Raw genomic sequence first — 21,884 nt, forward strand, 5'->3', positions numbered from 1 at the left:
CGCCAATACCAGAGCTCCAAGGAAGAAAAGGAGCCAGGTCTCATGCACCAAATTCATTCCAGAGACTGAGGTAGAAAAGGTTCCATGATGCCATGAGTCAGGCTTGGAAAGGGAGAGGTCTGACAACATTACTTGATGTTGAGCGAGAAGTTTCCAAATCATAATTCTACTGAATGTAAACTAATTGTCAGGCCCTTCCATCATTCATCAAGGACCTTTCAAGCAATCATTCCAAGTACAACACATCGCTGGGTGTGGTAGAAAACACAGATCCTTTCTGGGAAAAGAGGAAGGGGCTTTGACTGTAAACACCATTAATTTCTTATGATTTGTGTGGAGATAGTTACTATGGATCTATCAGGTAGTGTTCTCAGATGCTAACAGTGCTTCCTCTTTGCCAGCTGCCCTGATCCAAGAATATCCAGAACTTTACTGCAACTCAATCCCAACCTCCTCTATAGGCCTCTCACCACACAAGCAGCCATTTTTTGCATGCTTGCCTCAGATCACTCCATAGCTGCCTGCTGGCTAAGATCTCATAGAACTCATAGGATATTCAGACCAGAAAGAACCTCTGAAGGCTTACCTATTCCAATGCCTTACTCTAAAGATGGAAACCTGGAAGCCCATTGCTATGATTTGAATACCCACTCCAAAACTCATGCTGAAATTGAATTACCATTGTGATGGTATGGGGAGCTAGGGTCTTTAAGAACTCATTAGATCATGAGGACTCTGTCCTCATGAGCCATGAATGTGGGAGTGGGTTAGTTATCATAGAAATGGGGATCCTGAAAAAGAGATGAGTTTTGTCTGTCTTATCTGTGCGTCACCATGTGATGCCTTCTGCCATGGGATAAACCTTGCCAGATACTAGCACTACTCCCTTGGCCTTCTCAGTCTCCAATACCAACAGCCAAGTAAGCTTCTGTTCTTTATAAATTACCTAGTCTGGGGACTAGCAGGTATTGTGGTGATTAGGGTGCTGGACTCCTATTTGGCCAATTACCATTCGAGTACTAGACCTGACAGCTTGCTTTCTCACTTCCTCTCTGTCTCTGGTCAAATTTTTTAAAAATAACAACAATAATAATAATAAATTAAATGAATAATTCTTAAAAAAATAAGTTACCCCGTCTGTGATATTCTGTTACAGCATCAGAAAACAGACTAAGACACCCCCACAAAAGTAAATAACCAGCTCAGTGTCACACAGCATCTGTGAAATTCTAAGTAACATTTTTTTTTATTTTGGGCCAGAGAGTATGTGTGCTTGCCAGAGAGTGAGAGAGAGAGATAGAGAGGGACGAGAAAGCACCCTCTACGGAAACTAGTCAAGCCACAAACTCTTGTCCATCTCTCCCTCACTTCACGATTTTAGGCATATATACATGTACTTGGTATGTTTTTCAAGATATGAAGTCCAGGACTCCAACTATGTGGTAAGCCATAAGGAATCCAGCGGCCATAACCACCAGACCATGGAACTGACCCCTAAATAACTTTATTCACACACAACTCTAAGATTCTGAATAAAATACATTGTACGCATTTGGAATCGTGAAGACCCAGGCTAGACTCTGACCTGAGAGACCTCTGGCAAATTACTAAATTTTCTTGAATCTCCTTATCTTCTGTAAAATAGACTTAATGGTGTCTACAGTATGGGTCATTTTAAGGCTCAACGGAGCTAGCTATGTGATCTTAGCAAAATGCCTGACACCTAGTAATGGACAATATATGATAATTATACTTACTGAGTGACATTTACACTTTCAAAATTATTATAATTATTTTTCAGTTGCCTCTACTTTATTAAACAAAATTCTGTAGAACATGGCTTTCTTCTATGCTTAGAATAGGGTCTTAGACACCATCTCTGTAAAGAGCCAGACAGTAAATACTTTAGGCTTTGCAGGCCAGGTGATCCCTGCTGCAACTATGCAACTCTGTCACTGTTGCACGGAAAAAGCCACAGACAATATATGAAATACAACGTGCCTGTGCACAAATGAAACTTCACTGACAACAAGAAGTAGTGGACCAAATTTGGCTCCAAGCTATAGTTTGCCAAGACCTGGTCTAGGACCATCATAACTAATGATCATGGTCATGACTCTAACATAAACCAAAGCAAAAAAAAAAACAAACAAACAAACAAAAAAAAAAACCTAAGGAAATTTAGCATAATTTAAAGTATATTAAGTATATTTTTTAGTATTTTAAAAATTGATCATCCATGTCTAATACAATTTTAATTAATCAGAAATTTCATTAAAATGGCAATAGCCAGGCTAGCCCATGGCTTGGTGGTTAAGGCAGCCAAATACCCACATGGCTAACCATGAAGTTTAAGTCCCAGACCTGCAGTTTGAATTACATAGTAGTTGTGTGTGCATGAGTCCCCAAAATTTCAAAAGGAAGAAATAGGGAAGACTGTGGCATCAACCATTTCTCAGGAGTAGTGCTTTTTCCTCATTCTACTTTCCCTCTGTCTTTCTGTCCCTCTCCAGTGAGTACATGTACCCTCTAGCAAATTTTTTTTAAAAAATTAACGACAATAGTAATAATTAGCACTAGATGAGGCATTCTACATTCAGAATTTCATTGAATAGCCACAATGGTTCTATGAAGTAGATATTATTACACAGTGGCTCAATTTTACAAATTGCAAGGGTTTTGAGAGATTAGGCAACTTGTCCAAAGTTAATGTTATCTTGTGAAAAAGTAAATATTTGAACCCAGGCCTGTTGGACTCCAAATCCCAGGCTATTTTCCCCTACTCTTACTGCCTCCCCTTCTAGGACCACATTGAGAAACAGATTACTATTCAGCGGCATCTCTATAAATAAAGAATGTGCATTCCAGTAGCACAGGCATTTGTCAGAAACTTCATCATGAGGGTATTGGACAGGCAGGAATGAGGATGCCAGGAACCAAAGATGAAGGGGAATATTATTCAATGCTAACTACAGAAATATCAGCTGTGGCTCAAAACACAAACATATGAATGCCTAGAAGTTCTATAATCAAGGAAGTAGGCAAAGACCAAGAATGAGAAGAAAGCACAGTGAAACCAGCAGATGGCGTAATGGTCACATCATTAGACTCACATGCAGTTGATCATGGTTTGAGTCCTGGTCTCACTGGGTGCATGTGTGCATGCCCAAAATCTAAACAGAAGAATGGAGGAGAAGGAATTGCAGCATGATCATACCCCCAGGGGGGTAATTTCTCACTTTCTGTCTCTGTCTCTCCAGTGAGTACATGCGCCCTACAGCAAAAATCTCTTAAAAAAAAAAAAAAAAAAGAAGAAGAAGAAGAAGGCGGCACAGTCACAGAAATCTACAACTGTATAAATGTCCAAACCAGTCTCAGTCTGTGCAACTAGAGAGGTAAAAAATTAGAGAGAGTAGTCTCTAACTATAAAATGTTTCCACAAGTAAGTTACTGAGTGCCTGCTCTATGCCAACAGCTCTACGATATTCTAGGCATTGAAAATTTGGTTAACAACTAAAAAAAGTCCCAATCTAGTGGTGTAAGTGGTAGGATATCAATATATGAGACTAGGGCCTCATGGAAGGCCCAACTTTAATTGCTGGACCAATTTAAACAGGTCAGGGATGATGGGGAATGTCTGAAATGCTAACTAACTTGGAGGCTTGGGCAGAGGATGGTGACATGGTATGACCATGCCAAAAATACTCTTTCCTCAACTCTATACTTCTCCCCAACCCCCTACTTCTCTTAAAGCAAAAGAAAGGAAAAACAAAGTTCCCACCTTCATAGTACATACATCTTATTGTGGGAGATAAAGGTAATAAAATAAATGAGAAAATATACAGAACAAGAGATGGTACTAAATAAGATAGAAAAGAGAGGGAAGAGGAAACCTATTGCCTGCAATTCCTTAAATAAGAAACAAAGAAGAAATTGTATTTCAAAACAAGATATAAAATAGGAATTTGCCTGGTAGCAGTTAAATGTTAAAAACTTTTTTTCTTTAGATTCTTTACTTTTTTTTAGAGAGAGAGAGAGATTTTCACTATAGCGTACGTATGCTTGCCGGAGAGACAGAGAGACAGAAAGTGAGAAATCACCGCCCCCAGGGGGGATGGCCATGCCGCAATTCCTTCTCCTGCATTCTCCTCTCAGGATTTTGGACACACACGCACACGCACCTGGAGTGAGTTTAAGCCACCAGGTCCAGGAGTCGAATGACGGTCTACTATATGGGAGTCCAGCAACGTAAGTATTACACCATCTGCTGATCCCAGTATTTTTCTTAACTTAGTCTAACAGAAAGGGGGAAAGGAATATCAGGAAAGTGGGCATTAAAATAAGGATGGGGAAATGGTCAAAATCTATCTGTGAGGAAAAAAGTTCAAGGGAGGTTTTAGTCACTGAGGACAAATGTGACAAATAGAACAGTTTCATGTGGCTCAACACAGTTTGTATTCTGCTCAGAGCAAATAAAAGCTGCATTTAGAATTTCTAGTTATGACATGCCTTATATGATTTATGAAGTCTCTGATTTTTAACACAAACTATGTTCCAAAGGAACTTTATTTCAAGGGACTCTTTAATTACCAACAGATTCTGTTTTCCCCACCATAATCTAAAATTCCTCCACTCCATTTTCATTTTGATTCAAAAGAAACAGCTACCCTTAAGAGGGTAGGGACAACTTCTTGGCCAACTGCATGAGGCCAAGTACCTAAGTAAGAAATTTATACTCTACTTACGCTTTTCATGGATTGCTGGAATCCTCAGGGTAGCCACTGGGGACTCCCCAAGAGAATTATAAGAAATCACAGACACGTTGTAAGTCTCGCCACCCAGATGCAGTTTGATCTGCTGGTTAGTGGTGTTCACTGTCTCTGTGAGGTTCATGTTGTTTTCTGGAAAGTACCATATGCTGTAGCCAAGTACTTTCTCCAGGACTGGGGCTCCTTTTGCCTTCTGATGCCAAAGGAAACAAAATTTATTGCCAACACCAAAACAAGAAAGGCATTGAGACAGTGATAGTAATTGGGATTGGAATGTCATTTGGCAAAACAGAGTGAGTTCACCATTTTCCCAAAGATTTTAAACTTGCCTGGGCTTCAGCAAGTATAATATGACATGAGGAGTATTTCCCCAAAATTCTGGAGATGCACTAACTAGAGTTTTGGCATCTCACTCCTCTCATCCCTCTCTTTGTCCTCCCAACTTCTCTGTCTTTTCCCCTATTTCCTGTGCTTTTATCTGCCTTTTCTCCTTGGGGCTGATTCCCTCTCCCCACCCCACTTTGCTACTTTCCCACTTTCTTGTCTTAGCTCATGCTCTTTCTCCTCTTCTCTGCATTGCATATCTGCCTTGTCTTCACTCCTCATTCCCAGGCCTTCCCCATAGAAGACCACCTGGCCCTTCATCTGCCTTTTCACCCAACTATCTCAGCACCCAAAGGGGCACATATGCCATATATGCTGGCAATGGCCTGAGGACACCCTAGTGAGCTGATTCCCACTCAGAGCACTTCTCAGATGTGGGTGACTCTTCAGGGGCTGACACTGCTATCCAGCAGAGGCCAGTCAGTGATGTATTCCTCCAGAAGATCTGGTGCCTCCCACACTTGCTCTTTGCACCTGCCCCAAATGTTACCGTTTCATCCCAAAGAAGAGGGGACCAAGGTCCACAATGTATGCTCAGGCTATCTGTAAGATGACCTTTGGGGGCTTTTTTGAGCGTGGTAATCATAGTGAGATTTGAAGACTCATAAAGCCCTCTAGGAAAGAATTTTTCAGATTTTAGAGGAGTAGACCAAGAGTTTTTAAACAGGAAAACAAACACAGAGGCAGTCACCTTCCACAGCAACCACACTGGCCTTCTTCCATCTGTCTCAGCTGGTCTCAGAACTCTCCACAGATCCAGGCCATATGGAGCTATAAGGAACAAGAGAGATGCTCAGTCCAGCCCAGACAGAAGGGTGCTGCAACAGAGATGGGGAAAGTTAGCAGGGCAAGGGGCCAGCAGATGGTGTAATGGTTATTTCGCTGGACTCCCACGTGGTCGATTGTGGTTTAATTCCCAGACCTGGTGGCTTAGAACTCAGGCTATGCATGTGCGTGCATGTCCAAAATCCCGAGAGAAGAATGGAGGAGAAGGCTATGTAGCATAGTCATCCCCCCTGGGGAGTGATTTCTCACTTTCTGTCTCTCTGTCTCTCTCTGTCTTTCTGGAAAGTGTGCTCGTCCTATACCAAAAAATCTCTCTTAATTAAAAAAAAGTTAGCTGGGCAATTGGGAAGGATCTGCTTGAGGGTAGGAGAAAGGTGGAGTGTAGAGGAACAGCAATGTTACAATGACCAACAGTGTTTTCATTGTGTGGTCAAAGGGTTAAATCAACTATAGATAAAAAGTAAAGCAAAACCACTCTTGGGTATAATGTCTTAATGTAAAGTACAATAAACTATTGTTATATACTTTATCACGCAGATATGAACCAAAATACGGACTATCTCATGTCATCTAAGACTTATAAAGGTGAGAATGACACAGATAACTGATAAGAAGGTACATTATATATCATTTATACCATGTCTACTTCAAAACAGGATGAAACTATGATGTCATAGACTATAAGAAAGAATTAAATAAAGAAACAGGCTCCTTCCTGAACTCTAAATTTGATGTTGGTCTTCTTGGCAGATAAAATTTTAAAAAAAAGAATCATTTCAAGTTACATATTTCTCATGGCCTGATAAAACAGAAACACAAAATTTCATATGAAGAGGAAACTAATTTCTAGCTGTGGATACTGAATTCACAAATGGAATTTATCGTGTGGCACCTCTCAGAAAGGACACCAGTAATGTCAAGGCAATATCTTCCTGTTCTCAGCTAAGCAAAAGCACAGAAATAGTGCATACATACATTGTGCATGGTTGTCTTTTATGAAATGCAAGGGCATACATCCTGACTCATGCCTTTCTTCAATAAACCACATAGTCCAAGTGTACCTGCTTCTGAGGATAAACCTTATAAAAGCAGGAGTCAGCAGATGGTGTGGAGGTTAAGATTGCTGGATCACATATGGCCAACAGCATGATTTGAGTCCCAGACCCAGCAGTTTGAAAATCATGCCAGGTGCATGTGCATGTGTGCCCAAAATCCTGAGAGAAGACTGAAGGAGAAAAGATTATGGTGTGACTATCCCCTCCTTGCAGTGATTTCTCACTTTCTCTCTCTCTCTTTCTCTCTCTCTCTGGTGTCTCTCCCCAGCGAGTGCATGAACAAAACCTAAAAAAAAGGAAACTTACAAAAACAAGAAATTAACCTTTCACTTGATTTCTGCACTATAGCTCCCAAATATCATGTTTCAAGCAAGTTTTTGCAAGTAATGGATTATTGGCAATATGTAGTTGAATGCTCTGAAATACACTTGAAATGTCAAAATACTAAGCTGCTAGTTAAAGAATGACTCACACTTTAGTCATCAGAGGAAAGCAAAGAGTTCTAAAGAACTCTTCAGAAGGCTAGTGGTCTATAATTTGGAGAAGAGAGGAAATATCTCTTGTAATTAAAGCCAAAGTTTACTCTGAAACTTTTCTTGAGGAAATCACATGGCTGGGCATAATACAATTAGATCTATAAAGAATGGGGTCCATCGCTCAGGCCAATATCTAAACTATTTTAGTATGAAGAGATTATCTTCTGAGAACTTTATAATTTTTAGGTAATTGGGTATCTCCGAGTGAAAATACTAAACTCCAATTAAAGACAACCCTGAACTGTAGAAATAGGTACCATAGGGCAATTAAGCCAATAACTTGTTTCATCACAATGGATGGTCCCATTTCTACAACCAAATGTGAGTAACAATCTAGCTGTTAAGCTGAGGCAGGCTCTCCCAATTAGATCTATTACAATTCCATTTAAACTGCTTATAAGGATATTAGGACTATATAGACCTTACATATGACTTCACCTGAGCTCCAGTATGTTCTCATAAACGCTCTGCCAGGAGTTTTCTGATTTCCCTAAGGTCTTTAATGAGTCAGAAAATAGAACAGCCAGTACTCAAATTTTTCAGACAGGGAGCCTCAGGCTGGTTTTGGCTTGTCTACAAGCTAGTAAGATAGAAGCAGAGGCAAAGTTCCTCCCTGAAGGCAGCCTTGGCACACAGTTACAAAGTTATTAGATCTTTGCAGTGAGCCAGCAGGTGGCAAAGTGGTTAAGGTACTGAAACCCCACAAGGTGGACTGTGGTTTGAGCCCCAGATTTGGAGGTTTGAAACACACCAGGCATGTGTGTGTGTGCGTGTGTATGGTCAAATCCCAAAAGGAGAATGAAGGAGAAGGGATTACAGCATGGCCATCCCCCCTCAGGAGGTGATTTCTCACTTTCTCTCTCTCTGTCTCTCCAGTGAGCACATGTGATGACCTGGTGCCATTGTAGCTTGAGGTCTCAAGCCTGGTTAGCACATCACAGTCCAGCCACCCCTAATGTCAGTCTCCTCAACTTGTTTATTGCCAGAAACAAGATTTACTATTTCATCTATTTTATTATTTAGTTCAGATGACTTGGTTAAAGTTAATTAGCAAAACACTAAAATTTTTCTCTAAAAAAAAACCAAGGTAACCCACAGAATTACAGGGACTCTCTGGGGTAGGCAAGTGGCATGGTGGTTAAGGGTGCTGGACTCCCACATGGCTGATTGTGTTTCAAGTCCTGGACCTAGCAACTTGCTTTCTCACTTTCTCTCTCGCTCTCTCTTTCACTCTGTTTCTCTTTGGTGAAAATTAAAATAAACACTCTGTTTCTCTTTGGTAAAAATTAAAATAAATAAATAAATGAATAAAGTTAAATAAAATAATTTAAAAAAAAAGAATTACAGAGACTCTCACTCTATCTTTCACAAGCAGAATCTTCCTGTTCCATTCATGTGGAAATTCAAAGTCAGAGATAATAACGACAGTAAAAAAATAAATAAATTAAATAAAATAAAGACAAAATGTTCATTACAATCCAGTCCTGAATACTATCTCAAGGATAGTTGTAGGCAAAAATAAACTGACGGTTAAATAATAAATCTTTCTAGGCTCTTAATTACAAACATGAGTAAAATTCTCTTTAGACTTATTTCATGAAGAGCGGCAGCAGGTGGTGTGGTGGTTAAGAGCACTGAACTCTCACATGGCCAACCACAGTTCAAGTCCCAGACCTGGTGGTGGCCTTCTCTCTCTTTCTCTCCCTCTCACTGTCTTTCACTCTGTCCCTCAAATTTAAATAAATAAATAAATAGACAAAGTTAAATAAAATAATTCTTTTAAAAAAAAGATTTATTTCATGGGTAGCCATTTAGTTTCGGTAAATAGTAATAATGAATTAATTTAATCAGGTATTTTCTTCATTCATTTAGGCCACTATTTCCTGTAGATACCCTCCAAAGAGAAACAGTCTTCCCAATAGAGCCCTTCCACAGGTGCAGCTTTGAGTAAAATCACTCCCTGATTGGCATGTAGATATTCTGTAATTATTACAACCAACTTTCCATTAACCATGAGTTGCTATGGATTTATAGTTTAATCAAAGCAGGGAGAGAAGTAATAACATTATCTATGAAAAAAAAGCAAAATTAAAAATTTCCAAATCAATAGAAATATCTACATATTCAAAGCATTGATTGTCTAAACTGATAATAGTAACACTCTGAGGCTGTCTTGTTCCTATTACAATATGGGTATCCCTACAACCCCATCAACTGGATACATATCAGTACTCTTACTAAAGACCAACAATACCAATAACTAACTGTCAGCAAGTTGTCACTATCCTGAGGCATTTTACCTGACCTTAACCCCCACAGTCACATAATTAGGTACAACGGTATTACTAGGCCCATTTTTGAAGCACAGAGAAATTAAATAACAAGCTTTTAAATAACAAACCTAGGATTTGAATTGAATTATATTGAATCATATAGTAAGCAGATATTTTAAATGCTTATATGTAGGTAAGTATCCCATAAAATCAACATACTGAAACTCAAAAGGAAATGGATGAAGCTTCATATTCAACTTAGAAGTTTTCAAACAATTAGAAAGATTTGAGGTGGTGTGTATTAAACAATTGGCATTTCATTGAAATAGGAAAACACAGGGTTTATGAATTAGAAAAGAAGAAATTGGGGTTTGCTGAGGGTTTCTATCACCTCTCTTTGGGATCCTGAAAAAAAAAAAATGAAGGAAAATAAAACCAAAAGTTCTCTACTGGTGACTTAGATAAATGTGCTGATTTGATTCAATTAGTAAAGGTCACAGAGAACATCAGCTTCTAGTGTTTTGCTAATTAACTTTAACCAAGTCATAGGAACTAAATAATAAAGTAAATGAAATAGTAAATCTTGTTTCTGGCAGTAAACGAGTTGAAGAGATTGCCATTAGGAGTGGCTGGCTAACCAGGCTTGAGACCCCGAGCAACAATGGCACCAGGTCATCACTAAAGAGAAGAGCGGCAGCCACTGTGAGAAGAGCTGAGCAAAACATGATTGCACCGAGGTGGTACTTAGTCCCAGACTGCCTGCTGAAAGATGGAACAAATGAAGGGGACAATATGCTCAATGGTATTTCATGTGTTTCATTCTAATATTTTTAAAAGAAGATTCAACTGAGACAGACAACACTGACTACATGAACAGATTATAACCACTGGGCTACTTTTTAAAAAGATTTTTTTAAGATCTATGTTATTTGATTATTGTTATTATAAATTTGCTATTGTGTGCTCACCAGAGAGAGAGAAAATGAGAAAGCAAGTCACCAGGTCCAGGAATTGAACCACAATCAGCCACGGGAGTCCAGCTCCTTAAACAACACAACACCTGCTGGTCCCAAGGGCTATGTTTATTTTGACTGTGCAACCTATGTGTTATTCATATTTGTAAAATATTATATTTCTCTCTCTCTCTCTCTCTCTTTTTTTTTTTTTTTTTTTTTTTTTTGCTATAAGGTACATGGCTCTCATCAGAGAGAAAGAAAGAACACCCCCACAGGAGGGATGGCCTTGTTGCAATCTCTTCTTCTCCTTTCAGGATTTTGGGCACGCATGTATATGCACTAAGTATGCTTTCTTTATTTTTTTGAGAGGTCTTTGCTATAGGGTACGTGCGCTCGCCGGAAAGACAGAGAGACAGAAAGCGAGAAATCACTCCCCAGGGGGGATGGCCACAACATAATCCCTTCTCCTCCATTCTCCTCTCGGGATCTTGGGCACGCACGCACACACGCCTGGCGTGAGTTTAAGTCACTGGGTCCAGGACTCGAACCGTGTTCGACTACATACATGGGAGTCCAGCGACATAGCCATTACGTTAACTGCTGGTCCCATGCGCTAAGTATGTTTTCCAAGTCATCAGGCCCAGGACCCAAACCACATAGTTGCCCATGTGGGATCCAGCCACCCCAACCACCACACCACCAAATGGACCTCACTGGACACTCTGAGATGATGTCTGTAGGATATAAGTATGTTCCCAAATATCATATGTAATTTCAATTAAAAAATACATTAAATCCATATCTTAACTATTTTTTAATCCATGCATGTATTTTTATTTATTGAAAACTTATACAGCCTTCACCATGTATAAAGTGCAGTTCGGAGCACTTAACCACATAGAGATTTTGGATTTTCTGTGACTTTTTCCTGTACTACTCCAACATGGGATGGAAGATGGATGGGATGTCTGAATGGCACATAAGAATGGAGTCTTTGGTTGAAAAGAGCCTTTGAAGGTCCTCTAGCCCAATTCTCAATTTATATCATGACTTATCCCTACTCTGTGACCACATTCACCGAGGGGCATTCAGGACTAAGCTTGAGCATCTCTAGTGAATACAAAATCCAGAAGGCATCAGATTGGTTCCAGACATCTGGCCATGTGGCTGAGCACACCAAACATCTGTGACTCCTACTTGGTCTCATGAGATACTCATGCAGGATCCAGATGCATAAATTATTATAATATGAGCCAGAGAGCACAGAAGTTGAGCCCAGATGTTACCTGAGATTGGTTTGAGACTTAGCTATGTGAGACTGAGTAAGAAGGACCTAAAATCATGGCCATGGGGAATTCATGGTCTAAAACTACATCTCTTAGACAAAATAAGGTTAAAGCTTCAGAGGAAAATTACAGGGGTGGATTTTTTTTTTCTTTTCTACAATTCAGAAGATGTGTGGACATCAAGTATTAATCTAATTAGTCATTCATTCATTTTTTTTAGAGCCTGAATAATGACCCCAGATGATATCTTGGTCCTAATCCATAGAAACTATAAATGTTTTCTTATGTAGCAAAGAAAACTTTGTGGATATGATTAAGTATCTGGAATTGGAGACATTATGCTGGATTATTGAGATGGGCCCTAATTGTCATCACAAAGATCCTTATAAGTGGGAGACGTGGATAGATTTGACACAGAAGAGGAGAAAGGGTGATGTGAAAATAGAAGCTCAGACTGGAGTGAGGAGCTTTGTAGATGGAGGCAGAGGTCACAAGCCAAGGAATACAAAGAGCTACTAAAAGCTGGGAAAGGCAAGGAAGCATTGTCCCTTCAGAGTCTCCAATGGAAACAACTCTGCTGATACCTTTACTTTCTTTTGCCCAGTTAACTTGATTTTGGATGTCTGACTTCCAGGACTACAACAGGATAAATCTGTGTGGCTTTAAGCCACTAAAGTTGTGGTGTTTCGTTATGGCAGCCATTAGAAACTAATGCATTCATCAAACATTTAATGATCATTTGCTGGGGATCAGGCACTAGGTAAGGCTCTTAAGAATAGTAGCATATACTGAGTGACCCCAAGACATCTATAAATATCTCTGAAACTCAGCTCCTTCACTTCTAAAATGGGAAGGACTCTACATACTTTACAGAGTTATTGAGAGGATTAGTAACAGTAATAGAAGCATGAAGAGCAATAGTAGGAAATCTGGCATTTAATGAATGTTCACCATGGCCTAAACACATTATTTCACTTAATCTTTTTTTTTTTTTTTTTTTTGAGAGGTTTTTGCTATAGTTTGGCATGTGCGCTCGCTAGAAAAACAGAGAAAGACAGAGAGACAGAAAGTGAGAAATCATGCCTCTGGGGAGATGGCCATGCCACAATCCCTTCTCCTCCATTCTCCTCTCAGGATCTTGGACACATGCATATGTGCCCAGAGTGGGTTTAAGCCACCAGGTCCAGGACTCGAACCATAGGCAACTACATGGGAGTCCAGCGACATAGCCATTATGCCAACTGCTGGCCCCTATTTCACTAAATTTTTAAAGTAACACTTAAACAGTAGTACTACTAGAAACTAGTACAAAGTATACCACAAAGTATGGTCCAATATGCAAAAGGAGAACAAGTAGTGAGAAAATGGAGGCATAGAGATTAGTTACTTTATCTAAAATCACTCCAGAGGAGGTTGAGAAAAGCCAAGCACCCTGAATAAAAGCCCTATTCTTACTTTTCTTTTAAGTTTATTATTTTCACAAGAGTTAAACACAAAAAGAGAGATAAATACAAGGACTCTGAACAGGGTTTAATGCCATATTCACCCTCAGCCGTCCCAGCCAACCAGCACCATGGGCACACATGCCTGGCTTGTATGGTCGGCCAAGGAATCCAACCCACAATTACAAGCCTTATTCTTAATGGCCATACCCAAGGTACAGTAAGCACTACACCAATGTGTGGTCCATGTCTCTTTCCTTGCCTCTCCGTCATTAAAGATTTGATTTTTATTTCCCATCAATTATACCTATCTTTTTTGAAATGGTTTATAATATACATACTTAGCTTATCACAGGATCCTTTTAAATGACATGATACCGCATCATGTTTACATAAGACCTTACAAGAATATTAAAGATGTGATCCTTTGCCTTCAGGGCACAAAGCTGCTAAGGTAACTAGCAGCATCAGTGGAGCACAGCTTCCCTAGGATCAGGCAGACGTGGTAAGTGCCTATGGAGAAGGACCTTGCAGATTTGCAGGCCTGGGATTCTGAGACGCCATGATTCCCAAGTTGGCACTTGACAAAACCCATCATGTCTAGGTCAAGACAGCCCTATAGCAGAGTAGGGAGGAAATGAATTACAGGGAGTAGCTTGCCTTCCTCCTCGGTCATCCCAATTTTTTCTTGGCTCCAGTCACTCCAGAACATTGAATCCTCAGCTGCGCACTGCAGAGCTATGACATACTCTGTAAAAGCCTGCAGCCCCGTGAGGTTGTAGGTGTGGTCTGTATTCTCATAGTGCTGGGTGAAGTTGACTTCCATCTACAAGAGAGAGACATCCCTGGGCTGAGATAATGACGCTCATGTTATTTCCCACATTTCCTCTTCACTCTCAAAGCTCTTTTACCTCTTCAGAGGTAACACCCTATCTCAAATTTTAAAAGATGCATTTTCATAAACCTCCAAATTTTCCTGGGGACAATTTGCACCTAAATGGATGTCAATCACCCCATGAACTGCTATGCCCTCCTTCCTATCTCTAAGCTTATTGGGGGCACAGAGGGCTGCCTCAGGGCTGGATAAAAGTAAGTGTCATCCACTTGCTGTTCTGGAAGATGCAAAGCAGAATCTTATGATCCAGGACAACTTAGCCTCAGCTTAACTTCAGAAGTGACTCCAATACCTGGCTATACAGCCTCATAGAACAAGAGAAGCAACCTCAGTTGCATTATCATCAGCAAAATTAGGACCAGACACAAGTCTTGACACCCAGATATATAAATTTATTTTGACACACTCATGGGCAGAATAGAGGTAAAATAAAGAGGAAAATGGTTAAACTATGGACTCTCTGGTAGCCAACCTATCTAGATACACACCAAGGTAAAATGAAAAGTTAATTTCTCACTCTAATAATATGTCCCTGTGCTCAGCATGCAAAATGCCTGTGGTAGAACATTTCTCCAATCCAAAGATCCAGGGAAGGGAAGTTCTTACTAATGTCTCTCTTCTATTTTCAACATAGACAATGAAAATGATAATGCCAGGTCAACAAAAGTCATCAATGATTTTCTTTCTCAAGTCCTCTGATAGAAACATCATAGTGGCATAACTTACCCAGTGGCTACTATTGACTGTCCTGAATCGAAGCATGTATTTTAAATTGGACGAAGCAGGTGCCAACATGGGCTTCTTCCATTTTATTTGAACCATTCGTTTGATACCCAAAACTGGTTTCACAATAGAAATCACAGGTGGTTCAGTTTTTACTGAAAATAAAAATTATACAATTTTAATATTTACAAAAAATGAGAAGGTGCTAATAGCATACACCCAAAATTGTGGGGGAAATAAGCCTAGAAAGAAAACAACAGTGCATAATTTGTGGTCTGCTATATAGAGATGGCATAAGCAAGGCAGTGCAAAAGGAATGCCACCCTCTTCCTACCCCAAACAGAATACCTAAGGAAAAGTAATTCATCCCTGTGCTCTTTCTGCAAATCACCCTTTTATTGATTGATTTATACCCCAAGCAGAGGTGATCACATGATCAGAAAATAGGTTGTTCCCCTTAGATACTCTCCTCTCCCCTAAGTCTTTCTTTGACTTCTAGGATGAAAAAATATCCACTAAAAAGCACTTCTCATTCTCCTTGCACACTGCAAACATTCTAGCCCAAAGTTCTCTCATTTAAAATAGTCGACTTCGGTTCAAGTCCCAGGAGCATGTGCACGCGTGTCCAAGATCCCGAGAGGAGAATGGAGGAGAAAGGATTGCAGCATAGCTATCTCCCCTGGGGGGTGATTTCTTGCTTGCCATCTCTCTATCTCTGTCTTTCTGGAGAGCACACATGCCCTATAGCAAGAAAAAAAAATAAAATATGTGTTTTCTTAGATATAAAAGAAGTATGTACTCATTAAAGAAAATGTTTAAAATATAAGAAAATACCCCTAAAAAACTTTAAATCATTCATAATTTCAACCAGAGATAACTCTTATTAATTTTTGATACATTTACTTTCAGGGTTTTTTCCTAAAGTTATCTGCATATCTTTTAAACAAAATTGATATTATGCTAAAGAAATCTTTTGATTTTCTAAATGACATTATACAATCATTATATAACCCTTTCTATTAAAAATTCTTCAAAATGGGGCCAGCAAATGGTGTGGTGGTTAAAGACACTGGACTCCCACTTGGCCAACCATGGTTTGAGTCCTGGACCTGGCAGCTTGCTTTCTCTCTCTCTCTCTCTCTCTTGCATCTCTCACATCTCTCTTGCTCTGTCTCTCTCTAGTCACATTAAAATAAATAAAGTTAAATAAAATAACTCTTTAAAAATTCTTCAAAACATGATTTTTTAAAGTTTTATAATATTTCACCTTGCTTCATAATATTTTACCTTATGGATGAACAAAATTTATTTGACTACTGTTATACTATTGGACCTTTCTAATGGTCCACTTTTTCATTTATAGCTCCTTGAGGATAAAGGCTAGTCTTGATCACAGGGGCTAGAATTAATACCTGACACAGAGCAGATACCAAATATTTGCTAAGTGAATGGATAAGTGGATGACAGCTACAAATGTTTATTCAGATACTGGTAACTGTGATCATTTATAACATAGGATGGATTGAAGTATAATTTTTCATTGTTCATAAAAAGAGTAAGTAAATTATCAGCATAAATGGTGTGGGGGAATTTTCAGCAATCAACAAAACTATCTTCAGCTTTTCTTAAAAGCATTATCATAGTCCCATCCATTTAAATTCAAAGAAGAAAAATCCTAATTATAAAAATATCATTATTCAATTATGAAATCTTCTTACTTCATTAGAAGATTCCAAAAAGATCTTAGTAGTCAGCAATTCTTTACAAGCCCCTATAGATATATTATAAAACAGAATTTCCTTAAATATTAATTTCATAATTCTGGTATTATTACTAAGTTAGATGAAAATTCCACCTAAGTTTTAAGAGTTGCAGTTACAGAATATCTAAACAGATACTAAATCTAGTTTAAAAAGAGACTAGGAAGTTTTGTTTCATTTTGTTTCTAGTTTTCTTTATCACTAAATTTGTTTTTTAATATTTTAAATTGCAGGCCAGTCCCATAGCTTAGTGTTTAAGGGAGCCAGATCGCACATAGCAAACCACAGCTTGAATCCTGACCCTGGCAACTTGAAAAGTACACTGAGTACATGTCCATCTATGTTCCAAATCGTGAAAGGTTGGATAAGAGAAAGGCTCATTTTCCCAATTTAAAAACTTATTATGAAGTTACGCGGTAAAGACATACACATATTGAAAATGAAGGCATACAGTCATTTCATGTACACAGAAACCAAAAAAAAAGCTGGAATCATGAGACTGATACCAGACAAAATAGAGTTGAAGCAAAAGTTAGTAAAAAGAGACAAAAGCCATTATATACTAATAAAGGAATTAATTCACCAAGAAAATGTGACAATTATAAATATTTATGCACGCAATATAGGAACACCCAAATACAGAAAACAAAAACTACTGAACCTAAAGAGAGAGAGCCTACAACACATTTATTGTTGGGAGATTTCAACAGTTCACTTTCACTACTGAACATGCCATGTAGACAAAAAATAAACAGACACAGGAACTAAATGATGCCATAAACCAATTGGACCTGACAGACATATACAGAATATTTCACTCAACAGTGACAAAATACATATTTCTCAGCCTCAAGTGGAACATTTTTGAAGACTGCCACAAAATAAGCCTTTGAAAATTTTAAAGAACAGAAATCCTATCTAGCATCATTCTGACCACAGTAGAATTAAACTTGAAATAAAGCTTTTAAAAACATACAAGTTCAGGGAACCAACAGTTAGCGTAATGGCTGTCGCTGGACTCCCATGTAGTCGACCGCAGTTCGCGTCCAGAACCCAGTGGCTCAAAACTCACACCGGGCGCGTGTGCGTGCATGCCCAAGATGCCGAGAGGAGAATGGAGGAGAAGAGATTGCGGCGTGGCCATCCCCCATGAGGGTGATTTCTCGCTTTCTGTCTCTCTTTCTGTTTCTGTCTGGTTGGCGAGCTCACACACCCTATAGTGAAAACCTCTCAAAAAAAAAAAAAAAGAAACATACAAGTTCAGGGGACCAGAAGTTAGTGCAATGGCTGTGTCGCTGAACTCCCATGTAGTCAACCGCGGTTCGAGTCCCGGACTGGGTGGCTTAAACTCACGCCAGGCGCGCGCGCGCGTGTGTGTGTGTGTGTGTGCCCAAAATCCCGAGAGGAGAAGGGATTGTGGTGTGGCCATCTCCCCTGGGGGGTGATTTCTCGCTTTCTGTCTCTCTCTGTCTTTCTGGCAAGCGCACGCACCCTATAGCAAATACCTCTCAAAACACACACACACACACCCACACACACACACACATACAAGTTCATGAAAACTAAGCAATTTACTCCTGAATGAATTTGAAACTACTGAAAAAAATTTTAAAGTTTATTGAAACAAATGGTAATGAAAATACAACTCTGGAAAATCTTTAGGATACAATGAAAACAGTCTGAAGAGGGAAGTTTATAGCAACTAGTGCTCACAAGAAAAAAAATAATAGGAAGATAGCAAATAAAAGGCCCAACGATATATCCTGAGAAACTGGAAAAGCAAGAAAAACAGTAAAAACAACAAAAATGTAGAGGAGATGAACAAATTTCTGGACACATGCTATATACCTAGACTGAATCAGAAAGAAAGACCCTATTTTTAAAAATCAAGTGTGGTATTGGCCTAAATACAGAAAAACAGATCAACAGAATAGAATTGAGAAGCAAGAAAAATGTATTTATGGTGAACTGATTCTTTATAAGGTGCTAAGATAATTTAATAGCAAGAGAGAGTTAGAAATTATCTTTCAACAAATGGTTCTGGAATAATTGCACATTCACATGTGAAAGAATAAAGTTGGACCACTATCTAACATCATACACAAAAATTACTCAAAATGGATCAAAGGTCTAAATGCAGGCGCTAAAACCATAAAACTCTTAGAAGAAAATACAGGGGTAAATCTGTGTGACCTCAACTTAGACAACAGTTTATTATATATGACACCTAAAACATAAGCAATTTTTTAAAACAAATAGGTAAAAAGTACTTCATCAAGAAAATGAAAAGAGAGAGCCAAGTAGGTGGCATGGTGGTTAAGGTGCTGAATTTCCACATGGCAAACAATAGTTCAAATCCTGAACTTGTCAGTTTAAAAAGCATGCTGGATCTATGCACATATGTGCCCAGAATCCCAGGAGGAGTGTGGAAGAAAAGGGATCATGGTGTGGCCATCCCCACTACGAGGGTGTGTGTGTGTGGAGGGTGAGTGGTTTCTCACTTTCTTTCTCTCTGTCTCTTTCCATCGATCACATGTGTCCTATGGCAAAAAAAAAAAAAAACAACCCTATATAAAAAAGAAAGAAAAGGGAACTAGCAGTTAGCGTAGGCTATGTTGCTGGACTCCCACATAGTCAACCGCGGTTCACGTCCTGGACCCAGTGGCTTAAAACTCATGCCAGGTGCGTGTGCGTGCGTGCCCAAGATCCCGAGAGGAGAATGGAGGAGAAGGGATTGCGGTGTGGCCATCCCCTCTGGGGGGTGATTTCTCACTTCTCACTTTCTGTCTCTATGTCTCTGTCTATCTGGCGAGCGCACATGCCCTATAGCGAAAAAACCTCTCCAAAAAAAAAAAAAAAAGAAAGAAAGAAAGAAAGAGAAAAGAAAAGAAAAAGATAACCTGTTGAATGGGAGAAAATATCTGTAACTCTTATATCTGATATGGAACTTGAACCAAAGTTATATATTAGAAAACTTCTAAAACTCAACAATTTAAAAAAATTAAAAATGAGCAAAAGATTTTAAGAAACATTTATCTAACGAAGACATAAAAATGGACAGCAAGGACATGAAAGATGTTTAAGATCATTAATCACTGGATAAATGCAAATCAGAACCATAATGAGATAGCCCATCACACTTACTAGGATGACTATAATAAAAAAGTTGGGTGGCCAGCAGGTGGTGTGATGGTTAAGGCACTGGACACTCCCACATGGCCGATCACAGTTAGAGTCTAGGACCTGGTGGCTTGCTTTCTCACTTTCCCTCTCTCTCTGTGTCTCCCTCTGGTCAAATTAAAATTAATTAATTAGTTAATTAATTAATTTTTTTTAAAGTTCGTAACAAGTGCCAGCAAGGATATGGAAAAATTGTGACCTTTATAAATTACTGGCAGAAATGTTAAATGGCATAAGCATCTTGTTAAAGTTTGGCAATTATTAATAAAGTTAAACATTGAGTTACTGTATGACTTGGCAGTTTCACTAGGTATATATGTGAGAGAATAGAAAAATATGTCACATAAAAATATGTCACACAAATATTCATAGCAGCATTATTCATAATAGCCAAAATGTAGAAACAACGCAAATGTTCACCTGATACATGGATAAACAAAATGTGAAATATTATTCAGTGGAATATTGTTCAGCTACAAAAAGGAAGGAAATATTATACTGATACATAGTACAATATGAGTGAACGCTGCAAACATTATGTGAAAGAGAATACAAGGATACTAATTAGACCATTGCAGCTATAGAAAATGTTCAAAATAGGGAAATCCATACAAACAGAAAAAAGATTTGAGGCTGCTAAAGGTTAGAAGAATGGGGAAAATAAGGGATTAAAAACTGACTGCTGACATGTATGAAGCTTCTTTTTGGGGTAATAAAAATGTTCTGTAATTAAATAATGGCAATATTTGCCCAACTTTGTGAACATAATCAAAACCACTAAACTATATAATTTAACTAGGTGAACCTTATGGTATGCAAATTACATATCAACAAAGCAGTTTTTCAAAAATTAAATGGTAAAACAAGATTTTAATTAAAAAGTTAGAATTAGCAAGACTTTTTTTTTAATTGCCAGCAGATGCATATGCTCTCCAGAGACAGAGAGCAAAAATCCCTAATCCCACCCCCAGAACTTGGGCCACAATGGTCCAACTACAATCCTTTTTCCTCCATTTCTCCATCCTATCAAGTCCTGAGCATTTGCCTAGTGAAGTTTTCAAGTCACCAGAGTCTGGATTGGAACTAGAGTCAGCCATGTAGATCCAGCATCCTATACATAGTACTTAACTACTGTGCTTCAGGGCTAGCCCAGTGACATTTTTTTAAAAAATAAAGAATTTCATTCTCTTTTCCTTCATGAACAATAAAGTTTTGGTGGCAGGGAGTGGGGTGGAGACAATCTTTCTGTTTCTTTTGATACAATTTATAATACAAATTACGAGGGGAAATCAGTAGCTAGCGAAATATCTCTCGGTTCTCATTCTTATTTTCTTCACTCAGTCAATTCCTTCCTTCCTCCTCCTCTCCCTTTTTAAATAACAAAACAAATTTTCTGTACATCCATAACACATATCTACTATACCCTTAAACTTTAAGTATTCTTAGGAGTTCACAGAAAACTCCTAAAAGGAAGGGGAGTTAACAACAAAGAGTCTAGAAAAATATCAAACAACACTTACTTATGGCATCTAAGCTCCAATGTGTCCTATCAGATCTGGTTATACCATCTTCATTTTGAGCTTCCACTACAATGTAGAAATCATCTGGGTATGCTATACTTGGAAGGAAAAAAGAGCACGAAGCTCGATTTTCACTTGTAGAACCATGGGTTGTACAATTATCATGTGCTTCTTCATAAAGGCTTTGAAGGAAAAGATTCAACATAGTTTAGTACAGTGGTTTAGAAACATAGCCATACTTCATGTATTACGCAGTAATTGTTCATTTTACTCTAGGTTCCTCTTACAAATGTACAGGCCATGATTTGGTTTTTCTTTC

At 38.7% G+C, this 21,884-nt stretch overlaps 1 protein-coding gene across 6 annotated transcripts in view; it reads right to left on the reverse strand.

The window, feature by feature from the left end:
• IL31RA (interleukin 31 receptor A) overlaps nt 1-21,884 on the reverse strand; it is an 87,843-nt gene that overhangs the window by 23,793 nt on the left and 42,166 nt on the right. For 5 of the 6 annotated variants that reach the window (XM_014587992.2, XM_014587990.2, XM_014587991.2 and 2 more), the window contains exons 6-10: nt 21,566-21,747; nt 15,109-15,260; nt 14,148-14,313; nt 5,845-5,924; nt 4,746-4,962 (exon numbers count right to left, since the gene is read on the reverse strand). In XM_014587992.2, coding sequence (XP_014443478.1) covers nt 4,746-4,962; nt 5,845-5,924; nt 14,148-14,313; nt 15,109-15,260; nt 21,566-21,747 — 797 coding nt within the window. The remainder of the gene's footprint in view (nt 1-4,745; nt 4,963-5,844; nt 5,925-14,147; nt 14,314-15,108; nt 15,261-21,565; nt 21,748-21,884) is intronic. The other variant, XM_027772061.1, reaches the window with a different exon arrangement.

This window comes from Tupaia chinensis, unplaced genomic scaffold (assembly GCF_000334495.1).
Source record: "Tupaia chinensis unplaced genomic scaffold, TupChi_1.0 Scaffold000251_1, whole genome shotgun sequence".
NCBI classification, from domain to species: Eukaryota; Metazoa; Chordata; class Mammalia; order Scandentia; family Tupaiidae; genus Tupaia; species Tupaia belangeri.